Consider the following 26,840-nt stretch of genomic DNA (forward strand, 5'->3'; position numbering starts at 1 on the left):
TCAGCTCTGGAGGAAATATCCCCCAAAAGAGAAAAATTAGGATACTGAGAGTGACATTCATGGGAGCCAGCTTAGCACTTGGTCTGAGACCTCATTCAGAAGGTCACTTTTAAGGTGACTTTCCCAACAGAGCTCTCTCCTGTGAACCTTGAAAACACATGGTCAGCTTAGGGGGATGGTCACAAGATGCAGCCCCGCCGTTTCCCAGAGCTTGGTGGACAAGCAGCTCCGGAGCAAACAGACAGCACTACATTTTCCGAGTCACACAAGAAGCACCTAATGGCACTGTTTCAGGGCTTCACGCTGTAGAGGTCATTATGGATAAAGGAATCTCACGATGGGATCTTTGGGATTTCTATAGCAAAATCCTGCGATGAAGGTAGAAGACAGGCACATCGCATTACCAAATATCTGCCTTATGCAAGACAATGTTAAACTACGGTTCAAACTCATTAGAAAGGTAGTAAAAGGATGAAATGAAATAAACTACTTTTGGGGCCAAAAGGGGTTAGGGGACACTATTGAGCCCTGCATCTCATATTTATTCTTTTTGAAAGGAAATTCAAGTGTGATTGTTGTATGAAATCCATCAGCTTTTTAAGAACTATAATCTTAATGAATGGCTTCTAGTTTTTATAGCCTTTTAAGCAAATTTAGTTCAGCGTCATTATACATTAAAACATTTCTGTTATCTGAAATCATCCAAAAACACTATATTCTTGGACCTGAATTAATAAGGTTTAATTACAATTATTAATTTTTAAAACTCCAGAGTTAGTATAGTACATTTCTAAACATTTGACTTATTCTGAAAAGAATTTTGAAGGCATTCTTCTTAAAATAACATTGTACAATCATTTCACATCCAAAGGATATATGAAATATATACAACACAGAGTGCAAAACAACATGAGAACTGTGCAGAAATTAAATGGACACCCATTAGAAACTATATACAACACAGAATGGAAAGAGAAAAAAGATACAAAGTTCCAAGGTATACATAAGGTGGGAGGGGGAGTTTAGAGTTGGACCAAGAAAAGACTCGGTATGCCTTTAAACACTGGAGGGGCTGACATTTAGAAATAAGACGAGGGATCCATTTCTATGATGCAGAAGTCTTGTTACCTTCCATCTCTCGCCTAGCTACCCCAGGACTGGGAGGGGCTCCAATACCTTTTTAGAGAAAGAACAGAAGCTGTATATTGTTCAGGGCCCGTAGCACAGAATGAAAGGCAGGCACACAAAACAATTTCTGAGTTAAGCTTACTTTTGCAAAAAAGTTCTTTCACTGTCTTAAATTTCTTCAAAGATATCAATACAAACCAAAGTGACTTTAGATGCCTGGCCCAAACCTGAGTCTGGCCCTTTCCACAGTTAGAATGAAAGAGAAGGACAGTTTGCTTTGTATATCTGACATTACTAGCAGTAGGGAACTGAAAAATATGTGTAATGAAAGCCTTTGCTTTATGATCATCTCAGTCTTTATATTCAGAGTTAAATCACTAATAAAAGCTCCAATATTTGCCAGTCAAAAAGGAACAAAAATCTTAAAGTTCCGATTTCATATGAAAACTCTGAGACTATATTAGTCTCTTAGAAGTTAGTTTTTGATGCATTATTTAAAAAAAAAAAACCCTAAAAGTACTGTAATTACTTTCTCTCAGCTTATTGCCTTCAAGCTGTTACTGGTTTATAGGGTTAAAAAAAATACACTGCGAACATTGTCTACAAAAGAATTGTGAAGAGAAGCGATTTTTAAAAATTAAACCAGATTTCTAAGTAAGCCACTGAGCTGCTAACATGTATAACTTTTCACAAATTTATTTAGCAACTTATTTTCTATAGATTGTTTTCCTAATTGAAGGAGAAAATAAATAAAAGTCTATTATAACTATAAATAAAAGCACAAGTTTGAAACGGGAAAAATTAATGTTTTCTGTAAGTCAATGGAAAAGTTATACTCCAGCAGTATTTTGCAGAAGCCGCAGTGCTGAAATAACTTTGCTACCCTTATTATACAAAGTCATTAAAATCTACACACAGCAAAGACAATCTGTAACAACACACGAGTCGGTCCGCAATGTCCTTAGGCAGCTAGACTAGAAAGACCAACTGCATGTGTATAGTGAGCCTTCATGATATTAAAACTGGATTTGTAAAAGGTCTTCTGTGGGACTGAAATATCTTACCTCAGCCTTTCCTGAGAATTAGATTAAATAAGCTTGTCAAATGTATACCTCCATCTACGCTCTGTGAGAATTTTCATGTAAACCAAGTAAACTACACTTTTAACAAAAAGTGACCCATGTGTTAGTAACAATTTCCTTATTGAAATATATAAAAGAAAATTGTTCTTACATTTTAAAAATGAGGCATGAATGTTATGACAAGTTATGATAAAGCCATGCAAAATGAAAGCTATATTTCAGATAATTATTTTAACTTTAAATTGCATTTCTAGGACACTTTGCTAATCCACAGGCTACTGGCAAGGGAATGTACTAGAGCTCTAATACAATCTAATATAATCGAATACTTGGGAAACATTCTATATTCACTGTGCCTGAATCACTTTTGAAAGTAGTATGATTTGGGGGAATTAAATCTTTGTAACCAAATTGACCGTATTTGTTAAGAAAAAGTATATCAGGCCTTGATGAGTAATTCACCTCTATCTGGGAAATGGAAGTTCTTGTTAATTCTATTCACTAATGAAACCAAGCTCTAGTCTTTTACTTAACAGGAATATAATGGAAGTTTGGAGCTATTTTTAACTTGGCATATAAATGTCATTCATTTTGACTTTTATCAAACAAACCTAAAATGTCTTTCAGTTATAGGAATCAAACTCCAAAAAAATTAATGAACCAAGATCCATACATTACAACAAATATAAATGGTTACCTCCAAATTCTTTTCTAGCAGGTACAGGACTCCTAGCCCCTTATGGTTCATAAGAGAATGTGCAGCAGAAAGGAAATGACATTAAATAAAGAACTGAAATGTCAAAGATTTACTATAGCATTCATGATGTCAAATATCATGTAGAAACCACATATTCATGTCTCGGTGCTATAAAAAAGCTATTACGTAATGCAAATGCTTCTAAGTAGAAACAACATTATACTTATTTTAAAAGAACATTTAAACAAATATATAAAACTTTATAGTAAATAAGTATGTGTATGTTCTTCAGTTCTAATCATGCATTTTATAGAAATCAGTACAACCCCATTAGCAAAAACAAAACAAACCCTTCTTTCACACTTGTAAAAGGTCAGCTCTGAAAACATGTTACAGGAATCTAGTTGAGAAACAATATTTTTCCCTGTTCTGTCACACCCACCACGTTTTTTAGAGAAAAACTGAGGAAGTAGCACCAGTGACAGAAAAACAGTAAAATCTAGAAGCTAGAAGTTCGAAACATGCAAAACATTTTTAAACAGAGTGGAGGGAGATTTTAAATCGAGGAAAAATGGAAATAAAATGGTTTGTTACCTGCAGGCGGAGGCGGTCTTTGTGGGGGGGCTGGACGCGCAGGAGGAGCAGCTGGGCGGGGAGGGGGGTGCCGCTTGGGCTCCAGGGGCTGAGTGTCAACAGGAGAACCTACCAAAAAAGTACCTGAGGTAAGAGGATCACGTTCCACGTGGATGTGAGCACAAAGGTACCTTCTATACGCGTACGATAAATTATTTTGCTAATTTTCTAAATTTGTACTACAGTGTAATGATACACATTTTTGGTATCAATAACATAAGCAGTTCTGCTACTACATTAACCTTTGGCACCATGAGAGCAACCAGGCTAGCTCTCTGTGGACTTCTTACCCAGGCCCCAGGTGCTGAAGGGGATTTATCAAGCGGCCCTATTAAGACAGCACAAAGGGGGCTTCCCTGGTGGCGCAGTGGCTAAGAATCTGCCTGCCAATGCAGGGGACATAGGTTCGAGCCCTGGTCCAGGAAGATCCCACGTGCTGCAGAGCAACTAAGCCCGTGTGCCACAACTACTGAGCCTGCGCTCCAGAGCCCACGAGCCGCAACTACCGAGCCTGCGTGCCACAACTACTGAAGCTCGCGTGTCTAGAGCCTGTGCTGCACAACAAAAGAAGCCACCGCAATGAGAAGCCCGCACACCGCAAAGAATAGCCCCTGCTCGCTGCAACTAGAGAAAGCCCATGCACGACAACGAAGATCCAACGCACCCGAAACGAAAAAAAAGAGACAGTGGTTATATTATTAAAAAAAAAAAGATGGCATGAAGCACTGTGTGAGTTAAGTCATTTGCAGTCTACTGGCCAATAGAGAGAAGAAAAAGAAAAGGGTGTCTCTTCTCTCTATACCCTGGCTTATCTTGAATTTACTGAATGAAGCCAGTCCTCTAAGAGTAGCATGGGCGAGCTAGAGAAGTTTATGAAATGGAAGGTATTTTCTGAAGACATTGGTTAGCATGGAACAGTGACTAAACCATGTAACGTAACAACCTCCAGAGACAAATCTTCCAACTTTGGAGAAGTCATGACTATCAAGTTGAATTAAAATATAATTTGTCTCTTTCGGCTTCATATTATAATTTAGGTAATGTACAGATAGATAGTTAAGCCTGAATAGTTATGGGTTCTGACTATAACGATAGAAAATCATCAATGATAAGACATGGACAAGCCTGGCCACATAGAAACAGAACTAAGAAAAATTCTCATCTAGTGGCAGTGATGAGTATCCTTTCCATTTAGGGCTTACCATCTGCGAAGTTTCCTCTTTTGTATGCACAGAAAACATGCTACACTTTAGCCTATGGATATGAAAGTTAAAACAAAAATGGGTCTCCAAAGGAGAGGCAAAGGCATCAGAGGTTTAACCGTCTAAAATCAAATGCATTAGCCAGGGAAAGTCATGCAAAACTTTAAGTTAAATACACACTTTGTGAAGCTGGGTGCCCAGGTGTTCTTGATGGAGCTCGACTTGGTCTCACGGGAAGGGAAGGCACAGGCCCCTCTGATATGGTAGGTGACTGGCAGGGACTGGTCCGGGGTGAAGAACTTGGGGAAGTGCCAAGGCCAGAACTGGAAGACGGCTGGAGATGCTGAGGAAGGAGTTCCTCTACCTCAGCACTGTAGTCATCAACATCACCTGAGAAAGTGCAAGGTCAGCCAAGTTACCACCATGTTAACCTTCTCAGAGATTTTTTTTTCACCAATCTAGGCTTTAAGGGGTTATATACATAAAATAAACACGTTTAACATTATGACACTGCAGACATATATAGGTTAAGCATGTGGGCATATATAAAAATTTTATACGTATAAAGGTAGAATTAGCACAAACGCTCTTACAGGAAATGTAACTGAAGATAGTCTTCTGTTTCAGAGCCACAGGAGGCCAGTGGTGACGAACACCTGCAGCTGGGTTGACTCCAGAGCTTTCACTATTCCACTGGGCAGCTGTCTCAGTGCTGGCTGACTCGGAAGCTTAATGCTCTCCCTCCAAACCTTCCTTCTCGCCAGTGGAACTGCCCGCTCCCGAGTGCCCTCAACTCAGGTCCTGCCCTTGCAGTAGACAGGCTCTCACGCAGCCACACACCTTCCCCAGAAGTCTCCTCCCTACTCTGTCCCCTGTACTCCCCCAACCTGACATATACACAACAGGGGGGAGTTGGTTCTCCCCTGAGGTCTCCTCACCTCCTCTTTCCTTAGGGTTGGAAAGTGGGGTCAGGGTGCCCCTTGCAACCCAATTCCAATTGCAGAACTCAATCTTCCAACCCTGAACAAAAAGGCCTATTTCTTTGAGGCTGTGCCATCACGAATTTATGTAGCACCCTCAACCCCCGCCTGCTGCCATAATCTCCAACATCCATCCTTCTGGTCTCTTGAACCCATTCACTGAGGACTAAGGAGAGAGCAAGCCGGTAAGTTGGCTCCTACCATCTTTCTGGGCAACATCGAAGTCCATGTGGTCAGCCCATCAACAACCTGATGTCTTTTCCCTGCTGATGCTCTCCTCCGCTCCTGACACATATGCCCCTTGGAACTGCAGTACCTCTGAAACAGTGAACTCAGAACACTGCACTCTGACCACCACTTCCCAGACTTTCACTCTCGCCCTCAGTTACTCTTTGCTCTTTTGACTTCACCAGGATCCAGGCCTTTGATTTTGCGTCTCTGCATCTGTCTTCACATCCTCTGGTTCCTCACCTCGGCCGTCCCCCTCCGGCACTATTCTTCCATCGCGCCTGCATCAGTTCCACTGTCTAACCTCTCCATAACTGTGCACCTGGGCTGCTGGGTGCTGCAGCCAGAGACAACCACCTGGCCCCGATGACTGAAGCCACGTTAACTCTGTGGTTTTCAGCCTCACCTGGGCTCCCAGGGCTGCCTGGTAATTCCACCATTTCCTGGCTGGCTCTCCCTCTGACCCCTTCTCAGGAGCTTCATCTTGAACCTTCTCAATTCTCCTGAAACCATGAGTTGCCCCACTCTTTAAACTTCACAGAGAAAAGGGAAGTCTTAAGATGGGACTCCCTCTCTTCAACAACCTGGCCCCCAACTGGAGCCTAACCACGTGGTCGGCACTCAGGTATGTGTGGATGGAAACAGTGGGGTTCTGCCCAGCCCTGTTTCCCCAGGGACCATGTTCTGCCGCTCATTCCGCCCTGCCCCTCCCCAGGGGCGTCAGCCCTTTCCATCAGCACTAAGCGTTCTCAAGCGTCTGCATTTCAAAATAACACTCCCTGGAGCAGCTGCCTTCCTCTCTCTTTCCCCCACCTTAGCCAAACTTCTGTAAAGAGTTGCCTACAGACACTCTCTGCACGTCTTCGCCTTGCATCCACACCCCAATTTACCACCATCTGCCTTCTTCAATCCACTGAAATCACTCTCCTGAATGTCACCAACAGCCTCCTCCCCTGGGACTAAACCCAAAGGGCAGGCTGCGGTGCTCACTTCTCCTTTTTGCCACAGACCACTCTCCCTTGTTATCTTTTCTTTCCTTGATTTTTAAGCTGCTATATTCTCCTGGCTCTTTGACATTTCTGGTTCTTTCTTCTCATTTTCCTTTTATGGGCAGCCTTCTTCTGCCTGTCCTTGAAGTCTGCATTTCTGTTTGATCCCAGGACCAGTCCTCTCCCATCTCTATCTCATCCTCCTGGCCAAGCTCATAAAAACGCATGGCCTTAAACTGTCATCAGAGCTGCCTGGTGGGCCCAGAGCTCTCTGCTGAGCACCAGGCCCACACACCCACAGCCTACATCTGGGCCTGATGGGCCCTACAGACACCTCAAACTCAACATATTCAAAACCAAATCCACCTCCCATCCACACCCGCTCCTCCTGCACAAGCATACTTGCATCGTCTACTTAGATCCTTTTTGTCCCCTGAGGTCTCTGCACATTCCTTCTTCCTGCTTCACGTCTTTCTATCCTCTTTAATCTAATTCTCACTCAGTCTTCAGACTCTCAATTTCAGTTTCTCTGGGAGAACTCTCCCGACTTCCCAACCCTAGGTCAGGCAGCTGCGCCATGAACTACTGCAGCATCGTTCACTAGTGCATTGACGTCACGTGATTACAACTGCCTGCTTACTTGTCTGTAACACCAACTGAGCTGTGAGCTTGAGGAGAGCAAGGATGACATCTGTTGAATTTCCAGCACCTAGCATGTACCTGGCACATGAAAGGTACTACATAAACATGTGGACCAAGTAAACAAATGAACAGTGAAATGTGAAAATGAAATGATCTTCTGAGGTGTTCAACTCTTAAATGCATTATCTAGACATACAGGGTATCACAATATGATGCATTGTCATTTTATAAACTAAGGTACACATTTTAATGGAAAATATGCTAAAATAATATAGCAGCTATATAGCATTAAAAAGCAAATGCATTTCTTAATCACATTTAAGGAAATTACTATATCGAGATAATCTGTCCCGAGCTCCAAACTTGAAATGATTACATTTATATGGCTGGGTTCAGTTTCAAATGCATGTGTTCCTAGCCACTTTGAGAATCTTTTAAAATTACTTTGAAATATATCCTCTTTTGAACAGACTTGTGGTTGCCAAGGGGGAGGGGGGTGTGGGAGGGATGGATTGGGAATTTGGGACTAGCAGATGCAAACTATTACATGTAGAATGGATAAACAACAAGGTCCTACTGTAATGCCCAGGGAACTATATTCAATATCGTGATAAACCATAATGGAAAAGAATATGAAAAAGAATGTACGTACGTATATGTGTGTGTGTGTGTAACTGAATCACTGCTGTACAGCAGAAATTAATACAACACTGTAAGTCAACTATACTTCAATAAATTTTTTAAAAAAGCAAGCAATATACCTTCTTTTGTAGTAATTATTTTGAACTCATTTCGGCACACTGAGCTTCTACTTTTCTACCTTAACTACAATTAGGGGGACCAAACCACACACCAAAAATACCACTTTGTGCTCTTACGACACAAGGACATAAACTAACATTTGTAAAGGTCTTGACCTTTGCATGGCAGAATGGCAAATACATTTAAGTCTGGGTCCAAGCAAAAGACACACAATACGATGCACAACAAAATCTCATTAATATCGCTCTCAGTGTTACAAGAAGGAAGAGAAGGATACACGTGGAGACTGAGACTTTACTGATGGGAAGGAAACATGCTGAAGGACAGCAGTGAATGTGTTCAACAGGCAGACCTTCCATGTCGAAGTCGGCCGCAACCTCCGCGTCTTCACCCAGCAGGGTGGAGCTTGTTGAGGACGGCAAGGGGACGCTGATTTTCTCTAAACTCATTTCTTCTTCCAAAGTTTTGATCCAGTCTGGACTCTTTAAAGTAATAGTTATAGTCCGACCCAATAACTAGTTGAGTAAAAGAGATAGAAAATAAAAAGTCATTGCATGAAAATTCACTATCTTGGAATAAAGTGCTTGCCTCAGTCATACAACAACAACAGTATAGGCTTAATTCAGCTAGACTCAATTCAACATAACCATTTCACATATACTCTATTTTTAACTAATTTTTTGTTTTGGTTTTGGTTTTGGGTTTTGGGGTTTTTTTTTTGGCCGCTCCACGCAGGTGGCAGGATCTTAGTTCCCCGACCAGGGATCGAACCCGGACCCCCCCTGCAGTGGAAGCACATAGTCCTAACCTGGGAATTCCCTTAACTAGTTTCAAATGTCCCCAGTCCTCCCTTTAAAAGCCTGTGTTGCTAAATCTCAGGTCTTCTTTCTTAGGATGCACACAGATTTAAGTTTCCTTTGCTGCAGTAAGTATCTTTCCCTGGCCAGATATAAATTCACTGACAACTCTACTACATAATTTTATACTTCCTATGATTTTGATTCACAGATTAAATAATTGTTCCTACATGAGACAACTAAAGAAAGGACAGTAGAAGATCCTTAAAATACTTTCCCTGTTCATTTGGACCTTCCTAACTTGGTATAATGGTCTTCAAAGGTGCTATACTGTCAAAGTAGTTTCAGCATTTCAAACGTCAGAAGAATATTGAGAGAATTTAAGACCATTTTAAATCTTCAACAAAAGTTAATCATTCTGAAAACAAAGATTGGTATCTGTGAAACTGGCACCCTGCCTTTCCTATAAATTTGAGAAGCTTTTAGACAAAAGTATAATCTAAAACAACCAACATATTATAATCAAGTTACACTGTCCTGTGGGTGTATTAAAAAAAATACTTTCCTTACGTGCTATTGACATTAGAATTCTTTGAAGGCATAGGCTGGAGAGGTTGAAAGCTGCTGGCCTGAACAGCACAGCCATGTTTAATAGGAATTTAGTGTTCATCCTGAGCTTTGAAGTCAGAGTCCTAAGAATTAATAATTCTTTACTCACTTATTAGACCAAATCAATTAAATTTCAGAACTTGGCAACAGGCTTCATATGCCATTTGTTACTTTTTAAAGTCAACAGCATTCTTTATATATTCACCAAAGAATACTAACAAGTATTCTTAAGCCTCAGTCACTATAATGGCCATTTAAGAGGCACTTCATCAAGAATATCCACTTGGCAGAGATCAGAGCCAAATGAAAAGAAAGAAATTTAGACGACAGAAAAGAAAATGCTCAAGAAGGTCATCCTTTAGGTTTGCCCTGCTTACGCTATATACTTTTTCCAGATTCTCCCCTGGATCGGAAGTGCTCCTATTGATCTTGCGTCTAGAAGATTTCGGGCTGAAACAGTGGTACTAACAAAGATAGACTAGAGGTTTGGAAATGTCTAACTTTCAAAAGGATAAATCAAACCTTATTATGCACTTTCCCAAAACATTATTTTTTCAGAATTTTGAAAATCTTTTAAGGGAGCTAAGGGTGGGTCCTTTCTAAGAGCATAACATACATGACTAGACTTGAGGGTGAGGAACAGAGCTGAAAAGAAGGGAGGAAGAAACCAAACAAGGAAAATGATCAGGGGAAAGACAAAAGAAATATTCAGAAAGGGAATAAGAGCTGACAAAGAATGCCAAACTGAGAGCCGCTCTTAAATATTTACAGCACCATGGGAGAAGGAAGGGCTTTTTAAGATATCAAAGGTAGAACTAAACTTAAAGATCAGTAATCTCTATATGGTGAAGACACAACAAAGTCATAAGGCAAACTGGGAAGAATATCTGCAGCATATTATGAAAAGGGATTAACATCAAGGGAGCTTCAAAAGATGAATACCCCAGGGGAAACATGAGCTAAGGTCACAAACAGCTCATCAGAGAAGTACAAAATGACCAATAAATTACAAGAGCTAGCAATCAAAATCTTAACACAGAAGTGACATACTACTTCTAGTTTTTCAGACTGTCAAAGTTAAAAGACATCCAATACTGATTAGAATGTTGGATGTCAGGTAATCCGAAGCATAATACAACTAGATACATTCCTTCTGAAGAGCAGTTAGCCAACAAGTATCAACATTTACTATGTTAATATCTTTGTCCTAGCAAATTTACATGTAAGAATTTATCCTAAGGAATAATAGGATAAGCATGCAAAGTTAGAGCGTACACAGGGGTTCCCTGGAATGTTGGTTTTAGTAATTAAAAGCTGGAAACAACCTAGATGTCTATTAATAGGAGTTTGGTTAAATAAATTTATATATTTATCCACATAATAAAATTAATACAGTCATTAAAAATGACATATTTGTTCATATAGAAAGATGTCCATGATATGTACATCTCATTTTTGTTAATATATATGTACATGTATATGTAATCCCATTTGTTTTAATATATATATATGCATATGTGAAGGTTAAGAAAAATTACTTTATAATGGTAGGACCACAAGTGGTCTTTATTATTTCTTCATACTTTTCTGTGTTTCTTAATTTACTTTTGCATGAGCGTATTACTAATGCATTTGGGAAAAACAAGCAAAACGCTACAAAATCTATTTCAAAAGCAATATACACATGGAAATCTTTTTCTCCAAGGAAGTGGAAGTTATGTAACAGAAGAGGAAGCTCAGGTACATCTTTACCGAGTTGCCTGCTGTTGGAGAAATTAGGCCTGGATTTTAGTCCATCCTATCTAGTGACCATATACTTAGATACACAGGATTTGTCTAAAAGCATTCAGAAAAAACTAATAGACATAGCACTTTACAGGAGTAAAAATATTCCAGGACATTGATGTAAGTTTCTCACAATCAATGACATTTCAAATCACAGGTTAGGAATATCTCCACTAATTACAAATTTCTAAAATGCCTCAATGGGATGGATTTGGTATCTATGGGAATGATTTTACCTACGCTTGAAAAAGGGACCTGGGTACCACAATCCAAGCCAATAAAACAAGTGCCTTGGAATAATGAGCACATTCCTCCTTTGTTTTCTTGTAAGTGAAGCATTTTCTTCCATTTGCTAGAAATCTTTTCTACTATATAGATGAGCCAGAATATCTATTCCAATTTAAAATTTTAAAGTTTTATATAAGAAAATATGATAAAATAAAATTTGGTAGTAAACATGTTTTCTTCTTAGTCTATATCAATGATTAACATCTCTAGGGAGGGACCAAAATAATCCTAAATTAGTCTTCAATCTAGTCTAAATAATAAATATTAAAGCACAACACTAGGTCTTTTATCCTCCTGAACTGGAAATACATTTAGATAATTTGCTGCATGTCTCTAAAATACAATCTTCAGACACTTAATTACAGAATGGTTTAGACTCAACAAATGGTACCTTACCTCTTTACCATTCAGGCTCAGAACACTCAAGGCAGAGCTTCCCTCCAAAAATGTAACCCACATTTTATCTTCTACAAATCTTTAAGGAAGGGAAAAACAAACAACAAAAAAAACCATAATTAATACCTAAGGTATAACTAGCCCAATGACTAGTCCAATGATTATTGATTAACAAGGGCTTATAGAGGCCAGGAAATAAGAGCGAGAGCAGCAGGGCCAGCGGTGACCTGGAGAGGGCACTCTTTCCCTAAAAGCATTCAAATTCCAGTCTCTTTCCAATGCTTCGTTACTAAAACAGCCTGCGGAAGACATGGACCAGTGGACCTCCAACTGTGATGCCTGCTAATCCAATCCTTCATCTCGTGGACAAGGAGAAAAAGGGCCAGAGGTGAAGTGGTTTGTTCAAAGTGACCCTACGAGAGTAAAATACAGGGCTAGGACCCAATTCTTCTGACCCTGTAGTCCAGTATTATGTATTTTCACTGTCTCAGTGACTTTCCTGAAGCAAATTTCCTTTGACCAAGAAAGAAGACAGGGAGTTGTCACACACACACAAAAAAAATTGACATCAGTCAATCAATCAATCAGACTGGCCCCAAAGAGCCTTAGATTATGGTCCTTGTTTTTATTCAATGACAGGCATTTAACCCTCTTGAGACTTCAAAGGCCTGTGCTATAATTCTAAGTTTATAGTTTTGAAATAAGAAACCCCCAAAAGAAAAAATAAAAAGGACACCGGAACAAGCTCTGAAGGAGATGGTCACTGATACGTAGTAATGTTATCATGAAAAAAGAAAACAAATTATAACATTATCAGTCTTATTTACAGAAACAATTTTACCAGTTGAACTACTCCCAACTGTATAAATCAAGTTCAGAAATCCTTGCAGATTTTTCAGATGAGAGACAGTAAAACATGTACATGCGTACATACCCACATACACACAAAGCATAGGTAAGAGACTCAGTTTCTTTGGCGTACAGTTACTAAATTGCAGGATGCTGTCATTTGAAATACACAGGGACATCCTTCCTACCTAAAGACTACGAAGGGGATCTTTTTCAAATCGTTGGCAACGGATCAGATCCGTCCTCCAAAGGTTATAATCACTACCAAAAGGCTGCATTTACGCTGCACCAGTCTCCCCCACGCCAAACCCCATTTGTTCTCTGATAGTGGTACCAAAGCGTTTGTGGCCATGTGGCAGGGCTAATTTCTTGGTCCTATCCTTACTTGGCAATGTGCCCCCTATACATTTTGAACTTTAGCAAGAGATTCTGGTTCTGATATCCATGGATTTATGTACGACCTTTTAGAAGCTGTATTTTCCTCCTTTTTTTCACTCACGAGGATAAAAGCTTCTAGACTTTTCCCCCAATTAATATAAGTATCTAAATTTGCCCCATCTACATTTCCAGGGGACCTCTTACTTACATATAAAGACCTCACTCATTCCCAATGGTTGCCTTATTCCAGAGCAAAAAGTGATGATCAGTTTAGCCTACCAGTGACAGGAGTCCTGCCCTTGTTTACTTTCATCGTCTGCTTTTTCTGTTCTAACTTGGTTGTCTAAGGTGTAACAACCAGAATATTCCAGGTGAGGAGGCACAGCATGGTTTTATAATGCTAGGATAATGCCTTGTTTTGTTACCAATACTTTTTCCAATGATAACAAGCATTTTGGGGAAAGTTTTCAGCTCCACTTTAACACCAAGTTCTTTAGAGACTAGGATAAAGGCAGAACTTTGGGTTCTCTCTGGCCCAGTGCAATATTTTAACTTGCTCAAAAGGGCATTTATCTGCTACTGTGCTGCCCACTCACACAGTCCATGTGATGCTCCTGGTGGTTTGGCATTTCTGTACTTGGCAAAGCTTACTGTCATCTGGAGATTTCACCATGTACTTGCTAGAGTCTTAAGATCTCTAGACATTTTTTGTTTCATTTTAAACCTTTGGGGTAGATCTTTGTCAAAAGATTTCAGGTTAAGTCTAAATACAATTTCCTCTCTATTTGCCCATTTACTCTCAGAAAGGAGAGTAAGGTTTCCCAGGCATGTTTCTCACTCCAGAAGAAACTATTCCATCTTCATTCTGTGGAGTATTCTGTTTAGCATCTAGGAAAGCCATTACACACATGCTGATCTTCCCTAGATGCCAAACAGGAATTGGGTCTTCCATTTGTCCTCTGCTCTGCCACAGCACCTAATATAGAGATTTGCCCACTAAATAGCTATAAAACATCCCTAAATAAACAGATGAACAGCACAGAAAGGAATTTGATAGTACCTCTTCCCTATGGAATTCAATACATGTTATTCAGTCTCTCAAGATTGCTGGGCATTTGGAATAGGCCATTTTTTTAAACCACACAAGAGGCATCTGGTTCTGCAAAAGGCAGATGGTTAAGTCAGTGATGGAAACCAAGATGGGAAAGAATGACTCCTGACTATTCACCTGGCAGGGCTGCTCCTCCATCAGATGGAAATTAAACGACTTAAAATTACAGAAAACATCAAATGTCTTAAACCAAAGGCAGAAAAGTCACTCCACTTTACTCCCATCACTCCTTAAAAAAATGAAATATCAATCACATGTTTATTCTTCCGTAGGGCTTACATGTTATAGCGTATAGGAATCTTGAGAGAACACATCTAAATGTGCACATATTCTTGTCATCAATTGTTCATATAAAGTTTTACTACTCAACTTTAAACTTTCTAAGTAGCAAGTCCAGTTTCAATACCTATGAGCTCTTTGAATAATATTTCTATAGTATGATTCGCCTTTAGTTCAGAAATGCAAATACTCATATGCTATTCAAATACTAAATAAAGTGATTTCTAACACAGAAAATATTATTTACAAATCATGAGCTGCTTTTGGACAATAAATATTTTACTTACCTTATGAGTATAACTTCACCAAAATTTGTAAACTGTTGCAGAAGTTCATCAATCAAAGCATCATCGAAAAAATTATTTTCTGGTACAGAACTTTTGATTGAGACCAACACCGTACCATCTGGTGGACCCTGAACAGCAATTACTTCTTTATAAATGTTTTGCCTCTCTTCAGCTTCCACTTCAAATATATCGATATCAATCAGGGCAACGACAGGCCTTAGGCATAAAGGAAGGAAGATGTGTTAGGAACGTTTAAGGAAGGATGTATTTCAAACAAATTTCAAGCACGATTAGGAATACAGAGACTGTTTAAACCTATGGTCAGAAGTCTTCAGCTCGGCCCTTCCGTAGTGCAGCAAAGTGCCAGGAGTCCACGTGTAGAGGATTTTGCTTCCATCTTGAAAACTAGCATTTAGGAGATCTAAATCTTCAGCTGCAGTCAAAATAAAACAAAACATAAGAGAAGCCACCTGAGCATGACCAATCATGTGGAGCTCCTTCATTTCACTGGCTTCAGTTGTCTGAGGCTGGGAAGCCAGACACACTTGCTAACAGGCAGGAAGTCTAGACACCGTTAAGTTAAAAAGGTTTCTTGGTGAGGTTATCATATTATGCTTTACTTAGTTAAAATTAAGATGAGCCTTTACTCTGAGGCTACTTAAAGGCCTGTGACCAGATAGTGTTTCAAAAATAATTGAACAGACAAGTAGCAGTTCAAAATATCTGCAAACCACTTGAGTTATTCAAATTAGAAATCCTAACTAGCATTCAGTTGACAATTCCGTAAAAATGTTTCCCTGCTTCTCTTTGTATGACACTACATCACTGAAAGAAAAGAGATTGAAAAATTAAAGTATTACAAGCAGGTCTGAGAATTTTTTTTAAGTTTTATATTTAAGTTGAATTTACTTTATTCTAGATAACCTGTGTTGAAAAAAAAAAGTAGTCCTCCTCGCCTTATTCGATGTTTATATCATTCCCTTCCTCCTTGTAAAACTTGCACCAGCTCACTTAAATGAAGAAGTCCATTTCCCAACCGTCCCAACCTGATCTATCAAAAGGCCATTTCCTTCTTCTCCAGAGGACACGGTCTGTCCATGCAGGGGTGCGGCACTTTTCACTGGTGTCGTAGTCATCAGAAAACAAATCATATTTATATGTTGGAGCAAAGGTTACTTTTCCTTCTAAAAATCCTCTAAAAATCTAAAATAAACATACATAAAGTAAGTTATTCGAAAAGGCAAAAACGTTCTGTTTTCATTCAGGCAGCCATGCATTAAATGTCTATTATGTGCTGGAGACTCATGAAATTTATGTGCTTCTGATGAACACTTCTAACTGAATGGAACAGAGCTTAAGAAAAAATAACACAAGACGTGGGCTTTATCATGCCACTTGTCTGACATTTGATTAAGCAAAGTACAAAAACGTGAACAATGGAATTCCACCAGACTTTTGAGCTACATGACACATTTAGAACTGTATGGGATTTTGGAAATCAGATAGTTTGATGTCTTATTCTCAAATGAGGAACCGGGGCCTAAGAAGGTTACATGGTATCCATCAGAATTTATTGGGGCCTAAGAAGGTTACATGGTATCCATCAGAATTTAAGTCTGATGACCAGAAAGATACCATATCAAGTGGCTTCAATCACCTCTTCTTAAAAAAAATTTTTTTAAATAAATTCTTCCAACTTTTGTGGTCACAAGTTTTTAGAACTAAGTCTCAAAAAGGCAGATGATATGAGAAACAACAACATCAAAATAAAGCAAATTACCATAGGATCTTAAAGCCAAAAAGCTCTAGCCCTGACAAGTAAGATTCTAAATTCGCTATTACTGAAAGAAAAAATGTATATTCTTCTACTTGAAAGTGAATCTTATGGAGACACAATATATTTTTCCTCCTGGAAATTATTATGAGTTTTCCTTTCCTTTTCTTTTTTTAAAAGAGAAGGCAATTTTCTATCTGTTAAACTATAGATATATATTTACTAAGTATAAAAAGACTCCAAGAGGTTAAAAAAAAAAAAAAAGCAACACTTTAAGGAAAGTATGTTTTCATAATCAAAGGTCCCCTTCTTCCCAATGCAAGTATCTTAAGTATGTATCTACCTGTCCAGCATTTTTCTGGTTGATAAGCTGATCTCCTGCTATAAGAGAATCCCAATTTTGCTGTCTTATGAGCTCTTTCACTTCTTCATTAGGAAGATCGATTCGGTAGTTGAAATCACCACACCAAAATACGTAGTCATGGGAGAAAAGCATCCTCCCCTGGAAGCAAAGAGAGAATTTTACACAATCAATTAAAAAAATGTTTTACAACTTTTTCTTTGCCTCACCCCTGCCATGTCCGATTTATTTAACCCCACAGTAATTACACATGAAGTATCTAATATTCAGGTGAACAATGCTGACATTTCTAGGAACTACCTTAAATTTTCAAAAACTGATATAGAATTTGGGGTAAACTGAAACACATTTCAAAGCATCCTCTTCAAAAACAAGCAGCAAGAGTTTACCATTGGAAAACTCAACTTCCGCGCTATTTCCACAAAATCTTCATTTCGTTCTTTGACCTGCGATTGTCCTGCAGCAAAGTGGCTGCAGACGAAGCAGAGGCTTGTGGTGTGGAACAGCATTCGTATTGCGACCGCTCCCTTATTTCCAGTTGCGCCTCCCATTCCAGTCTTCACAGTATCAACTGCAACATCCCTTTAAAAGGAAGAATTCTAAATCAAAGATCAGAAATTCCAATAGTTCCATGTGCATAAGAAAATAGGAATGTCTGTTACATAATTATAACATTACACATTGTGGGGCACTTTGAGGGCAAGCCTGTGAAAGAGTACAGTGAAACTATTAGTGATTCTTTACTCAAGAACACATTTAAATAGAGTTACGATATGATCCAGGGATCCCACTCCTGGGCATATATTGGGAGAAAACTATAATTCTAAAAGACACATGCACGCCAATGTTCATTGCAGCACTATTTACAATAGCCAAGATATGGAAGCAACCTAAATGTCCATCCACAGATGAATGGATAAAGAAGATGTGGTACAGGGACTTCCCTGGTGGTGCAGTGGTTAAGAATCCGCCTGCCAATGCAGGGGACACAGGTTTGAGACCTGGTCCAGGAAGATCCCACATGCCGCAGAGCAACTAAGCCTGTACGCCACAACTAATGAGCCCACGTGCCACAACTACTGAGGCCCACACGCCTAGAGCCTGTGCTCCGCAACAAGAGAAGCCACCACATGAGAAGCCCGTGCACCACAACAAAGACCCAACGCAGCCATAAATAAATGATTTTTAAATAAATAAATTTAAATCTTCAGAAAAGTTTTAAAAAAAGAGTAAGTACTACTTTATAAACAAAAAAAAAAAAGAAAAGAAAAGAAGATGTGGTATATATATACAATGGAACACTACTCAGCCACAAAAAAGAATGAAATAATGCCATTTGTGGCAACATGAATAGACCGAGAGACTGTCATACTAAGTGAAAGAAGTCAGAGAAAGACAAATACCATATCACTTATAAGCACATGAACTTATTTACGAAACAGAAGTAGACCCACAGACACAGAACACAAATTTATGGTTACCAAAGGAGAAGCGGGGTGGTAGCAGGGATAAATTAAGAGTTTGGGATTAACATATACACACTACTATATATAAAATAGATAACTAATAAGGGCCTAGTATACAGCACAGGGAACTCTACTCAATACTCTGTAATGGCCTATATGGGAAAAGAAGCTAAAAAAGAGTGGATATATGTATATGTATAACTGATTCACTTTTCTGTACACCTGAAACTAACACAACATTGCAAATTAAACCCCAATAAAAAATTTTTTTTAATAATAAAATAAAATGAAACATAACCAACAAGGACCTACTGTATAGCACAGGAAACTATACTCAACATTCTGTAACAACCTATTAGGGAAAAGAATCTGTAAAAGAATAGATATATATACAAATATATAACTGAATCACTTTGCTGTACACCTGAAACTAACACAACATTGTAAATCAACTATATGTCAATTAAAAAAAAAAGCACATTTAAAAACAAGAACCATGAACAAGTGTTTCTCTGAAGCCACAAACATGACAGGCCTTTTTATTATCTGATGTTAGGAAGCAGCCTTAGGAGAGCGATCTGTTTACTGACCTGATGAACGGAGCATGTTGTGGTCTGATAAAAACAAACAGACAGACGCCCACCAACTGCTCGGAGGCTAGCAGCACATACTTGTTGTCTCTGGAGATGGTCTTCTGAAGTTCCACGGCCCAGAGCTTCTGATTTGTTGTGCTAACAGAAAATATTAAAAAGGGAATCTTCAAAAGGATGGTGACAGTAATATAGCCTGTTTTATAAGACAGTTGTCAATTATACCTTTATATGCCCACATTTAATAAAACTACTGACATCACGAAATCCACAACAACAGTGAAGTCTTTATGCAGGCTGGGCTTTTTTGTTTGTTTCCTTTAAAAAGGAAAACCCAAAATTTAGCCAGAAGAACACCCACACTTCAAAGTCTATCCTATTACTCCTTTACAAAGAAAATATAAGCTTACTGATTAAATGAGTGTTCACCATGTGAGTAATCTCAAGCTTGTACACTTTATTTTTTCCTTAGTTTCATTGGGATAACAGAGAAGAACATGCTTCCAGATACATTCCCCCGCCTTTTCTTATTTTTATGGGTCATATCTTAAAAAAAACTTATAATGGAAAATTTTAAACATCCACAAAAAAGAGATAATCATAAAATAAACCACCATATACCCATTATCCAGCTTCAACAATTATCAACGTTTTGCCAATCATTCTTCTTCCATATCCCCTCCCCTTTTTTTAAACCTGAAATATTTTAACCCAAATCTGAGACATAGGCCATTTCATCCAGAAACACTTTGGTATGCACCTGTAAATGCAACAGGACATTTTCATTTTTGTGTAGTCACAATGCCATTATCACACTCAAATATTAACGATTCTTTAATATCATCTAATACTCAGTTCATATTTAAATTTCCCTGATTATCTAAAAAAAACTCTTCTTACAGTTGGTTTCTTTAAAACAGGGTCCAAATAAGGTCCACACATTGCATCTGCTTGTCTCTTAATCTCTCTTAATCTTTAGCAGTCTCTCAGCTCACCCAACCCTCTTTTTAACACTATTTATTTTTTAAGAAGCTGGGCTATTTGTCTGTAAAATGTTTAACAGTTTGGATTTGTCTGATGTGTCTTCATGGTACCTTGTCCCTCTGTCAGCTTTGTTTTAAACTGGTTACTCTAGAAGCTTGATTAAGAAACATTCAATTTTATTGATTTGTTTTGGCAAAAATAACCTCACAGGTGGTATAGTCACCCTTGCATCATAGCAGGAACTAATCTCTGTCATATTACACCTGATAGGCTGTTAGAACCGTGACAATTGACTCGCTGTAATAAAAAGTTCCTCCACTGATCCTTCTTCTAAGGTTTTAACATTGACTGATGATCATTGCCTAGATCCATTATTTCATTAGGGGTTAAACATGTTGACTTCATAATTTCAGCATTCCATGGGCATTTGTAATAAGTTGGAATTCTTCTATCAACAACTCCTCTCTTATCAACTATTCAGTTATTCTGAAACACAGTTCGTATAAAGAAGGTAGCAAAAATGCTTGAGTCTTTCTCCTTATACATTTTCAGAGTATTAAGTTTGTGCCCAAGAACCTCCAATGGCGAGCAAAAACAATCTTCTCGTAGTTCCAGGTCATACCAACGATAAACGGTAAGCCAGAATACGACCTCACATCCACCCATCTCATCTATCTAACACTATGCCATACTGCCTCCAAAATACAAATTCAGAGCACGGATTCCCTACCAACTCCACCACTAAGACTTGGATTCTGAAAACAGAACGACAGCTTTCATCCCTTTCTTCAGCTCTCTCAATGAACCCTGATCACTCCATTCGAAACCACACACACCTCCCCACCTCCACATGCCCGATCCCCTGACCTCTATCTATCTACTTTCGGTTGCACCTACCGTCTTCTAACATGCTATATAACTTACTTATTCGAGTTGTTTATTGTCTGTCTCCTCCACTAGAAAAGAAGGTCCACACAGGTAGGGATATTTGTCTGTTTTATTCATTGATGTATCTTTAGTACTTAGGGTAGGTGCTCTGTAGATACTGGTTAAACATATGAATGAATAATCACCATTTTCATTAAAGAATAATTTGATTAATCTCTACTTAGACCAACAACTGAACAATGTGTTTGGTACTGGGAGCCCTCAGAATATGTTCTGTTTTAAGACCTGAATCTGTATTTTCAGGAAAGAGTCAAACAGCAAAATGAATGAAGTCGGAGTTCTTTTCTACTTCCCTGTATAAACTGTTATTCACTTTAGCTAAGAAGAAAGTTGTCATTTTCAAGACTGATGACTATAATACCATACTATTTCAGCCCATAATTTTATTCTGAAAATCTTTTTTAAAAAGTCACAAAAGAGGACTTTCCTGGTGGCACAGTGGTTAAGAATCCGCCTGCCAATGCAGGGAACATGGGTTCGAGCTCTGGTCCGGGAAGATCCCACATGCCGTGGAGCAACTAAGCCCGTGCGCCACAACTACTGAGCCTGCGCTCTAGAGCCCGCGAGCCACAACTACTGAAGCCTGCACGCCTAGAGCCCGTGCTCCGCAACAAGAGAAGCCACCGCAATGAGAAGCCCGCGCACCGCAACGAAGAGTAGGTCCCGCTCGCCGCAACTAGAGAAAAGCCCGCGTTCAGCAACAAAGACCCAACACAGCCAAAACTAAAATAAATAAATAAAATTTAAAAAAGAAAAAGATTCTTTAAAAGAAAAAAGTCACAAAGATGGGCAACTACTCAACTTTTAAAGCAAGCATCATTTCTTAAAATAAAACACTTAAGCTTTCAATTTCACTAAAATAATCTGTATTTGTAATAATACTTCAGAACATCAGTTCTCTGCTGTGGTCAGGGAACATCCCTGGGGATCCCTAAAACCCATGAGGTCGAAACTGTCTCCCTAATATCGCTAAAAGATTGCCTCTTTCACTGTATTGACATTTGCATGATGGTGCAAAAACAATAAGTAAAAGTGCTAATGTCTTAGCAGGAATCCAGGCACCAAACTGTACTAGTATTCCTTATCATCTTTACCCCCATGCGCTCACAGTTTAAAATAATGCCATTTCACCTAAGAATATCCTGATGAAGCAGTAAACATTATTAATTCTGTCAAAGCTCAATCCCTGAGTCCCATCTTTATAGTATTCTGTGTGATGAATGGACAATACACATCAAGCACTTCTGCTGTGTACTGAATGCATACACCATGGTTGTTTCAGAGAAAAGCACCTGATAGTTTGAGTTCAGAGCTGAAATGCCCCTTTTTTCATAGAATATAAGAAGGAACGAGTGACAGACTATGGTTATTCAGATTTAGATTATTTGGCAAAGTTTTTCAGCCAAGTCTGTGTTTTCAAGGGAAAAAGAAATAGCATCTATTTCCAATGATAAAATTTATGTTTTCAAGCAAAAATGAGAATCCTGATAAACCTGTATCTGCTCCTCTGATCTTGACAGCTTCCACATACTTGAAGAATTTGCTGATGAGATGAGTGATGAAATTAACCAATATAATGTTTCATATTGTACAATGAAATGTGTCAAAATTTGCAAGATCCACATAACTCAATGAACTAATATGTTCCAAATGACCAACACATGATGTTTCAAAATCATGCAAGGGTAAAAGACCAATGTTTTAATATAACTGAGCACAAAAAGGTCATCGCTATGGCTTCAGATTCCATACTGCAACTAAACTTTGGGAAACTATTTGTTAAGTGGTATCAGAGAAGAAATGATCTGAAAAGGCTATTAAGATGTTTCGGTTTCCAGCTACATACTTATGTGATCTTCTTCATATAATTCAACCAAAACAACATATTGCAACAGACTAATGCAGAAGTAGATGTGAGAATACAGCCGTCTTACGCCAGATTCTAAAGACATTTGCAAAACTATCAATCAATGCCATCTTTCTCAGTAAATTTTTGTTTTGGAAAACAGCTACTTTTCAGGAAGAAAATGTGTTACTTACGTTAACACGTAATGAGTTTATCATTGTTATTTTTAAATGAATTAAATGTTTTAAAGTTTTCATTTTTAACTTCTAATGTGATACATATCAAGAGATAAAACTCACATAAATAAAAGTTCTTTAAGATTTTCAATACGTTTAAGAGTGTAGAGAGACCTGAAACCAAAATGTTTGAGAACTGCTATTTTATAGTTTAAAAAGCATCTTCACATATATTCTCTCAATCTACCCTTGTAACAAGTTCTTAGTTATCCGCTCCCCATGTCCATCAACTAGAAAGTTTCCCTGTGTGTTACCTGGCTGGCTTACCTTGCGTTCACAATGTTTCCAGCATTCAACTCTACCATTTCCTCAAAACCAATGGCAAATATATCAGTTGGTTTACTTCTTTTATCTACAATGAAGCATCCAGGAGAGACTTTTAAGAGATGGCCTTAGTTAAATGGCAACTCCCCTACCCCCCAACACAACTAAGATCAACATCAGATCTCATAAAAGTCCATTTTTGTGTTTCAAGTTTAACCAAATTCAAATTAAAGGCAAAACCCCCTGAGGGGGACAAAATTACTTTCCATTTAGTTTCTATTTAGGTGACCTATGTTTGCCTATCTAAGACTGTTATTCTTGAAGATCCTTAAGTCCTTTCAGAAACCATTTGGAAAGAATTCTTCCTAAAGTTTGTACCATGGACAGCAGAGAAACAAGCCACTTCTCAAAGGCTAAAGTGACTCAAAATGGAGAGGGAAAGAAATTTTTCAGAAAGGGTACAAATAAAGTGGTTGAGTAACAGTCTCAAATTAGAGGAAACAGTTGAGAGGGATTTTTTACACTTAAATTTGAAGATTCCTAAGTGGAAGCAATTTAGGAAAATGAGAAGAGTCAGGGGCTCAGACTAACCCCTCTGTTCTAGCCATTAGCTCTCTCATAGCTGACAAGACCAAAAGAGAACAGAGCTGCTTTTAGATAAGCAACCCCAGGGTACTTTGGGTGTCCCAAGCATTCAGAAATGAGGATAAATAGCTAAAGAAAGAACTTATAAATACTATGAACAAATACTGAGAAAAAAAAATTTACTGACTGCTATTATGTGCAAGGCTTATATACAAATCTTCTCATTTACTACACAAACACCTTAGGAGACAGATTATATTTGCCTTTTGTTTACAGACAGGAAACTGAGGCTTTGGAGAACCTAAGCAACTTGCCCGAGTTCACAAATAAAATGCAGTGGCCCAACTCTGGAACCAAACTGCCTGAGTTCAAACCCTGGCTGTGTCACTACTAGCTGAATGACCTTGGGCAGGTCACTTCTCTTACTGTGCCTCAGTTTCTCATCTGTGAAATTGGGATAATAATAGTGACGGTGTATTAGGTCTGTTATAAGGATTAAATGAATAGATGTAAAGTAGTTAGAATTGTAGTATTAGCTGTTATTTTATTATTGTTATTATTACTACTACAACAACAGTTTCAAGTTAGGTTCAATGTAAATGAAAAGGGGCATTTTAATAAAAGTTTAGGGAAATTCCCAGGGTTTAAGGTGTGACTGATTAAAGACAACTAAAAAAGGAAAATCTGCATCTCACAGTATTTCCTATGTACATCACCTTCCTAAATAACACTTGGTAAATGTGTACCATTTGAAAAAGGAATTAAAGTTGACTTAAACAAAGAAGGCCTCAAATCCATGATTCTAGTTAAAATCTTAATACAAGCATCCTCAGCTTAATGTTTGGTTCTGGCTATGAAGAGCTTGGTGGCAGAGTAGCCAAACTGAATGACAAGTCTTTACAAGGATGAATCAGTACCGTTTACTATAAAGGGCCAACAAATGTCACAACAAGTTTTGTAAAACGGCTCATATCCACCCTATTTCTTATCTTAGCAAACAAAGGACTGTATTTGAAAAATAGAACATATTAAATTTGAAAAATTATCAATCATAAAATAACCTTGCTTTGTATCAGTCTAAAGAATAAAAACAGAACTAGTTTTTCTTATACGTGTAGTTACCTTAAAGATATCAATTTATGTACGGATTCAATTTCCTGAGAATCAAATAACAAAGAAAAGGATTTCTTATTTTACCATGTTTTCTTATGAAGTAGTAGATAAAGGTCTAGGAATACAAAAGACCTAAGATTTGAACAGATTTATCTATAAGAATGTTGGTCTTCAAATGTATAAATCCCAGTTTCTTTTATAAGGTAACGCATACTGTGAAGTGCCACATTTCTTTTCTAGATTAATAAATCACAGTCAGGGTTAATTAATTAAATCCGTATTATAAAAAGCCAACCTTGAAACTCCTGGATGCCAGCTAACTTGGGTGCATCAAGAAGCCAGTCAGTGAGGGTCTGATTCTTAAAAGCTATGCTGCGAAACTGCTTCCCGCCATTCACATTCCAGGTGCCCACACATACTCGAATTTTCTTGGGCTTTGAATACTTGTAGAAATTCTCACACAGGCTCTTTAGAACTTTAGAAGATGCTAATCGAGAACAAAACACAACAGAATTTTGGCTGCATTTAACCATTTACAAAAATTGATTTTCATGACTGAGAAATGATGGCTGGAAAGTACCATTACCATCGTCAGCACAAAGAAGCATCAGATACATGCATAAGCACAAAAAAGACAGCCTTGAACACAGAGCCCAGCACAATGCAATTAACCAACACAACTTTTAAAACATCATACGTTAAGTACAATAGCCCAGGTGAAAAAACTATTACAAAATTAATGCAACAAAAACATGCAGAACAAACAGTTCTGTTTCACTGAAATGGTACACTATTTTATGAAATACAAAAGCAGAGACTGCACATTTTTAGGAATATAGCAACTGACTTTCATACAGCTTTCATTCGGAGGCTAGTAAAAATATGTTATTCCTTCCCAAACAAAAACATTCAAGAACCATTACATTTAGGATTCTAGCTACTGACAGGTGGTTTGATGAATAATGGCTCCCTGACAAAAACACAAATTATGGACAATAATGAGAGGATGGAGATGAAGCCATGACTAAATGCCTCCCAGCTCAGAGGAGACACCAAGTCCTTACAAACGTTCTGCAAGGCCCCAAACAACCTGCCCCGCCTTTCTGCCCTCACCTGCCACCCAATCCCTGTTCTCTCACTGCTCAGTCACTGGACCCTCACAAGAATGGAAGCTCCATGAGGGCAGAAATGTTGGTCTAATATCCCTAGTGACTAGAAGAGTGCCTGGTACATAGTAAGTGCTCAGTAAGTAATGGTTAAATGAATAAATGTTTAATACATTTTGAATCCTCAATCCTTTCCCCACCTATTTTTTTGACTTCCACCTATCCTTCTTCCTCCTAAACCATGCTTCATTTAGGTTAAGTCAAATCCTTGGCACTTAAATTAACAGAGCCTTAACAGGACTTCAATCTAAAGACAGAGAATATGCCCTTAACGGGCGGTTAACTGGCAAGAGGAAAGGGAAATCACAATGGTGCTCACCTTTCACCACAGGATCTTATTTTATTATGATATTAATTATTATTGTTGGATACCAAGGTACATACA

The 26,840-nt window shown here is 38.3% G+C and overlaps 1 protein-coding gene across 6 annotated transcripts in view; it reads right to left on the bottom strand.

Annotated features, from left to right (window-relative positions):
* The window catches only part of SYNJ1 (synaptojanin 1), a gene marked incomplete at its 5' end in the record, with an annotated part of 85,432 nt that overhangs the window by 9,295 nt on the left and 49,297 nt on the right, over positions 1-26,840 (bottom strand). For 2 of the 6 annotated variants that reach the window (XM_079705444.1, XM_079705442.1), the window contains 12 exons: positions 3,502-3,609; positions 4,923-5,132; positions 8,696-8,858; positions 12,219-12,297; positions 15,123-15,338; positions 15,438-15,555; positions 16,169-16,325; positions 17,240-17,398; positions 17,647-17,839; positions 19,314-19,454; positions 23,595-23,679; positions 25,585-25,776. In XM_079705444.1, coding sequence (XP_079561570.1) covers positions 3,502-3,609; positions 4,923-5,132; positions 8,696-8,858; positions 12,219-12,297; positions 15,123-15,338; positions 15,438-15,555; positions 16,169-16,325; positions 17,240-17,398; positions 17,647-17,839; positions 19,314-19,454; positions 23,595-23,679; positions 25,585-25,776 — 1,821 coding nt within the window. Of the gene's footprint in view, positions 1-1,128; positions 1,177-2,907; positions 2,947-3,501; positions 3,625-4,922; positions 5,133-8,695; positions 8,859-12,218; positions 12,298-15,122; positions 15,339-15,437; positions 15,556-16,168; positions 16,326-17,239; positions 17,399-17,646; positions 17,840-19,313; positions 19,455-23,594; positions 23,680-25,584; positions 25,777-26,840 lie in introns of all 6 variants that reach the window. The other 4 variants (XM_079705440.1, XM_079705439.1, XM_079705441.1 and 1 more) reach the window with 4 other exon arrangements.

The sequence above is a fragment of the Hyperoodon ampullatus genome (assembly GCF_949752795.1).
Source record: "Hyperoodon ampullatus genome assembly, chromosome: 5".
Classification (NCBI taxonomy): domain Eukaryota; kingdom Metazoa; phylum Chordata; class Mammalia; order Artiodactyla; family Ziphiidae; genus Hyperoodon; species Hyperoodon ampullatus.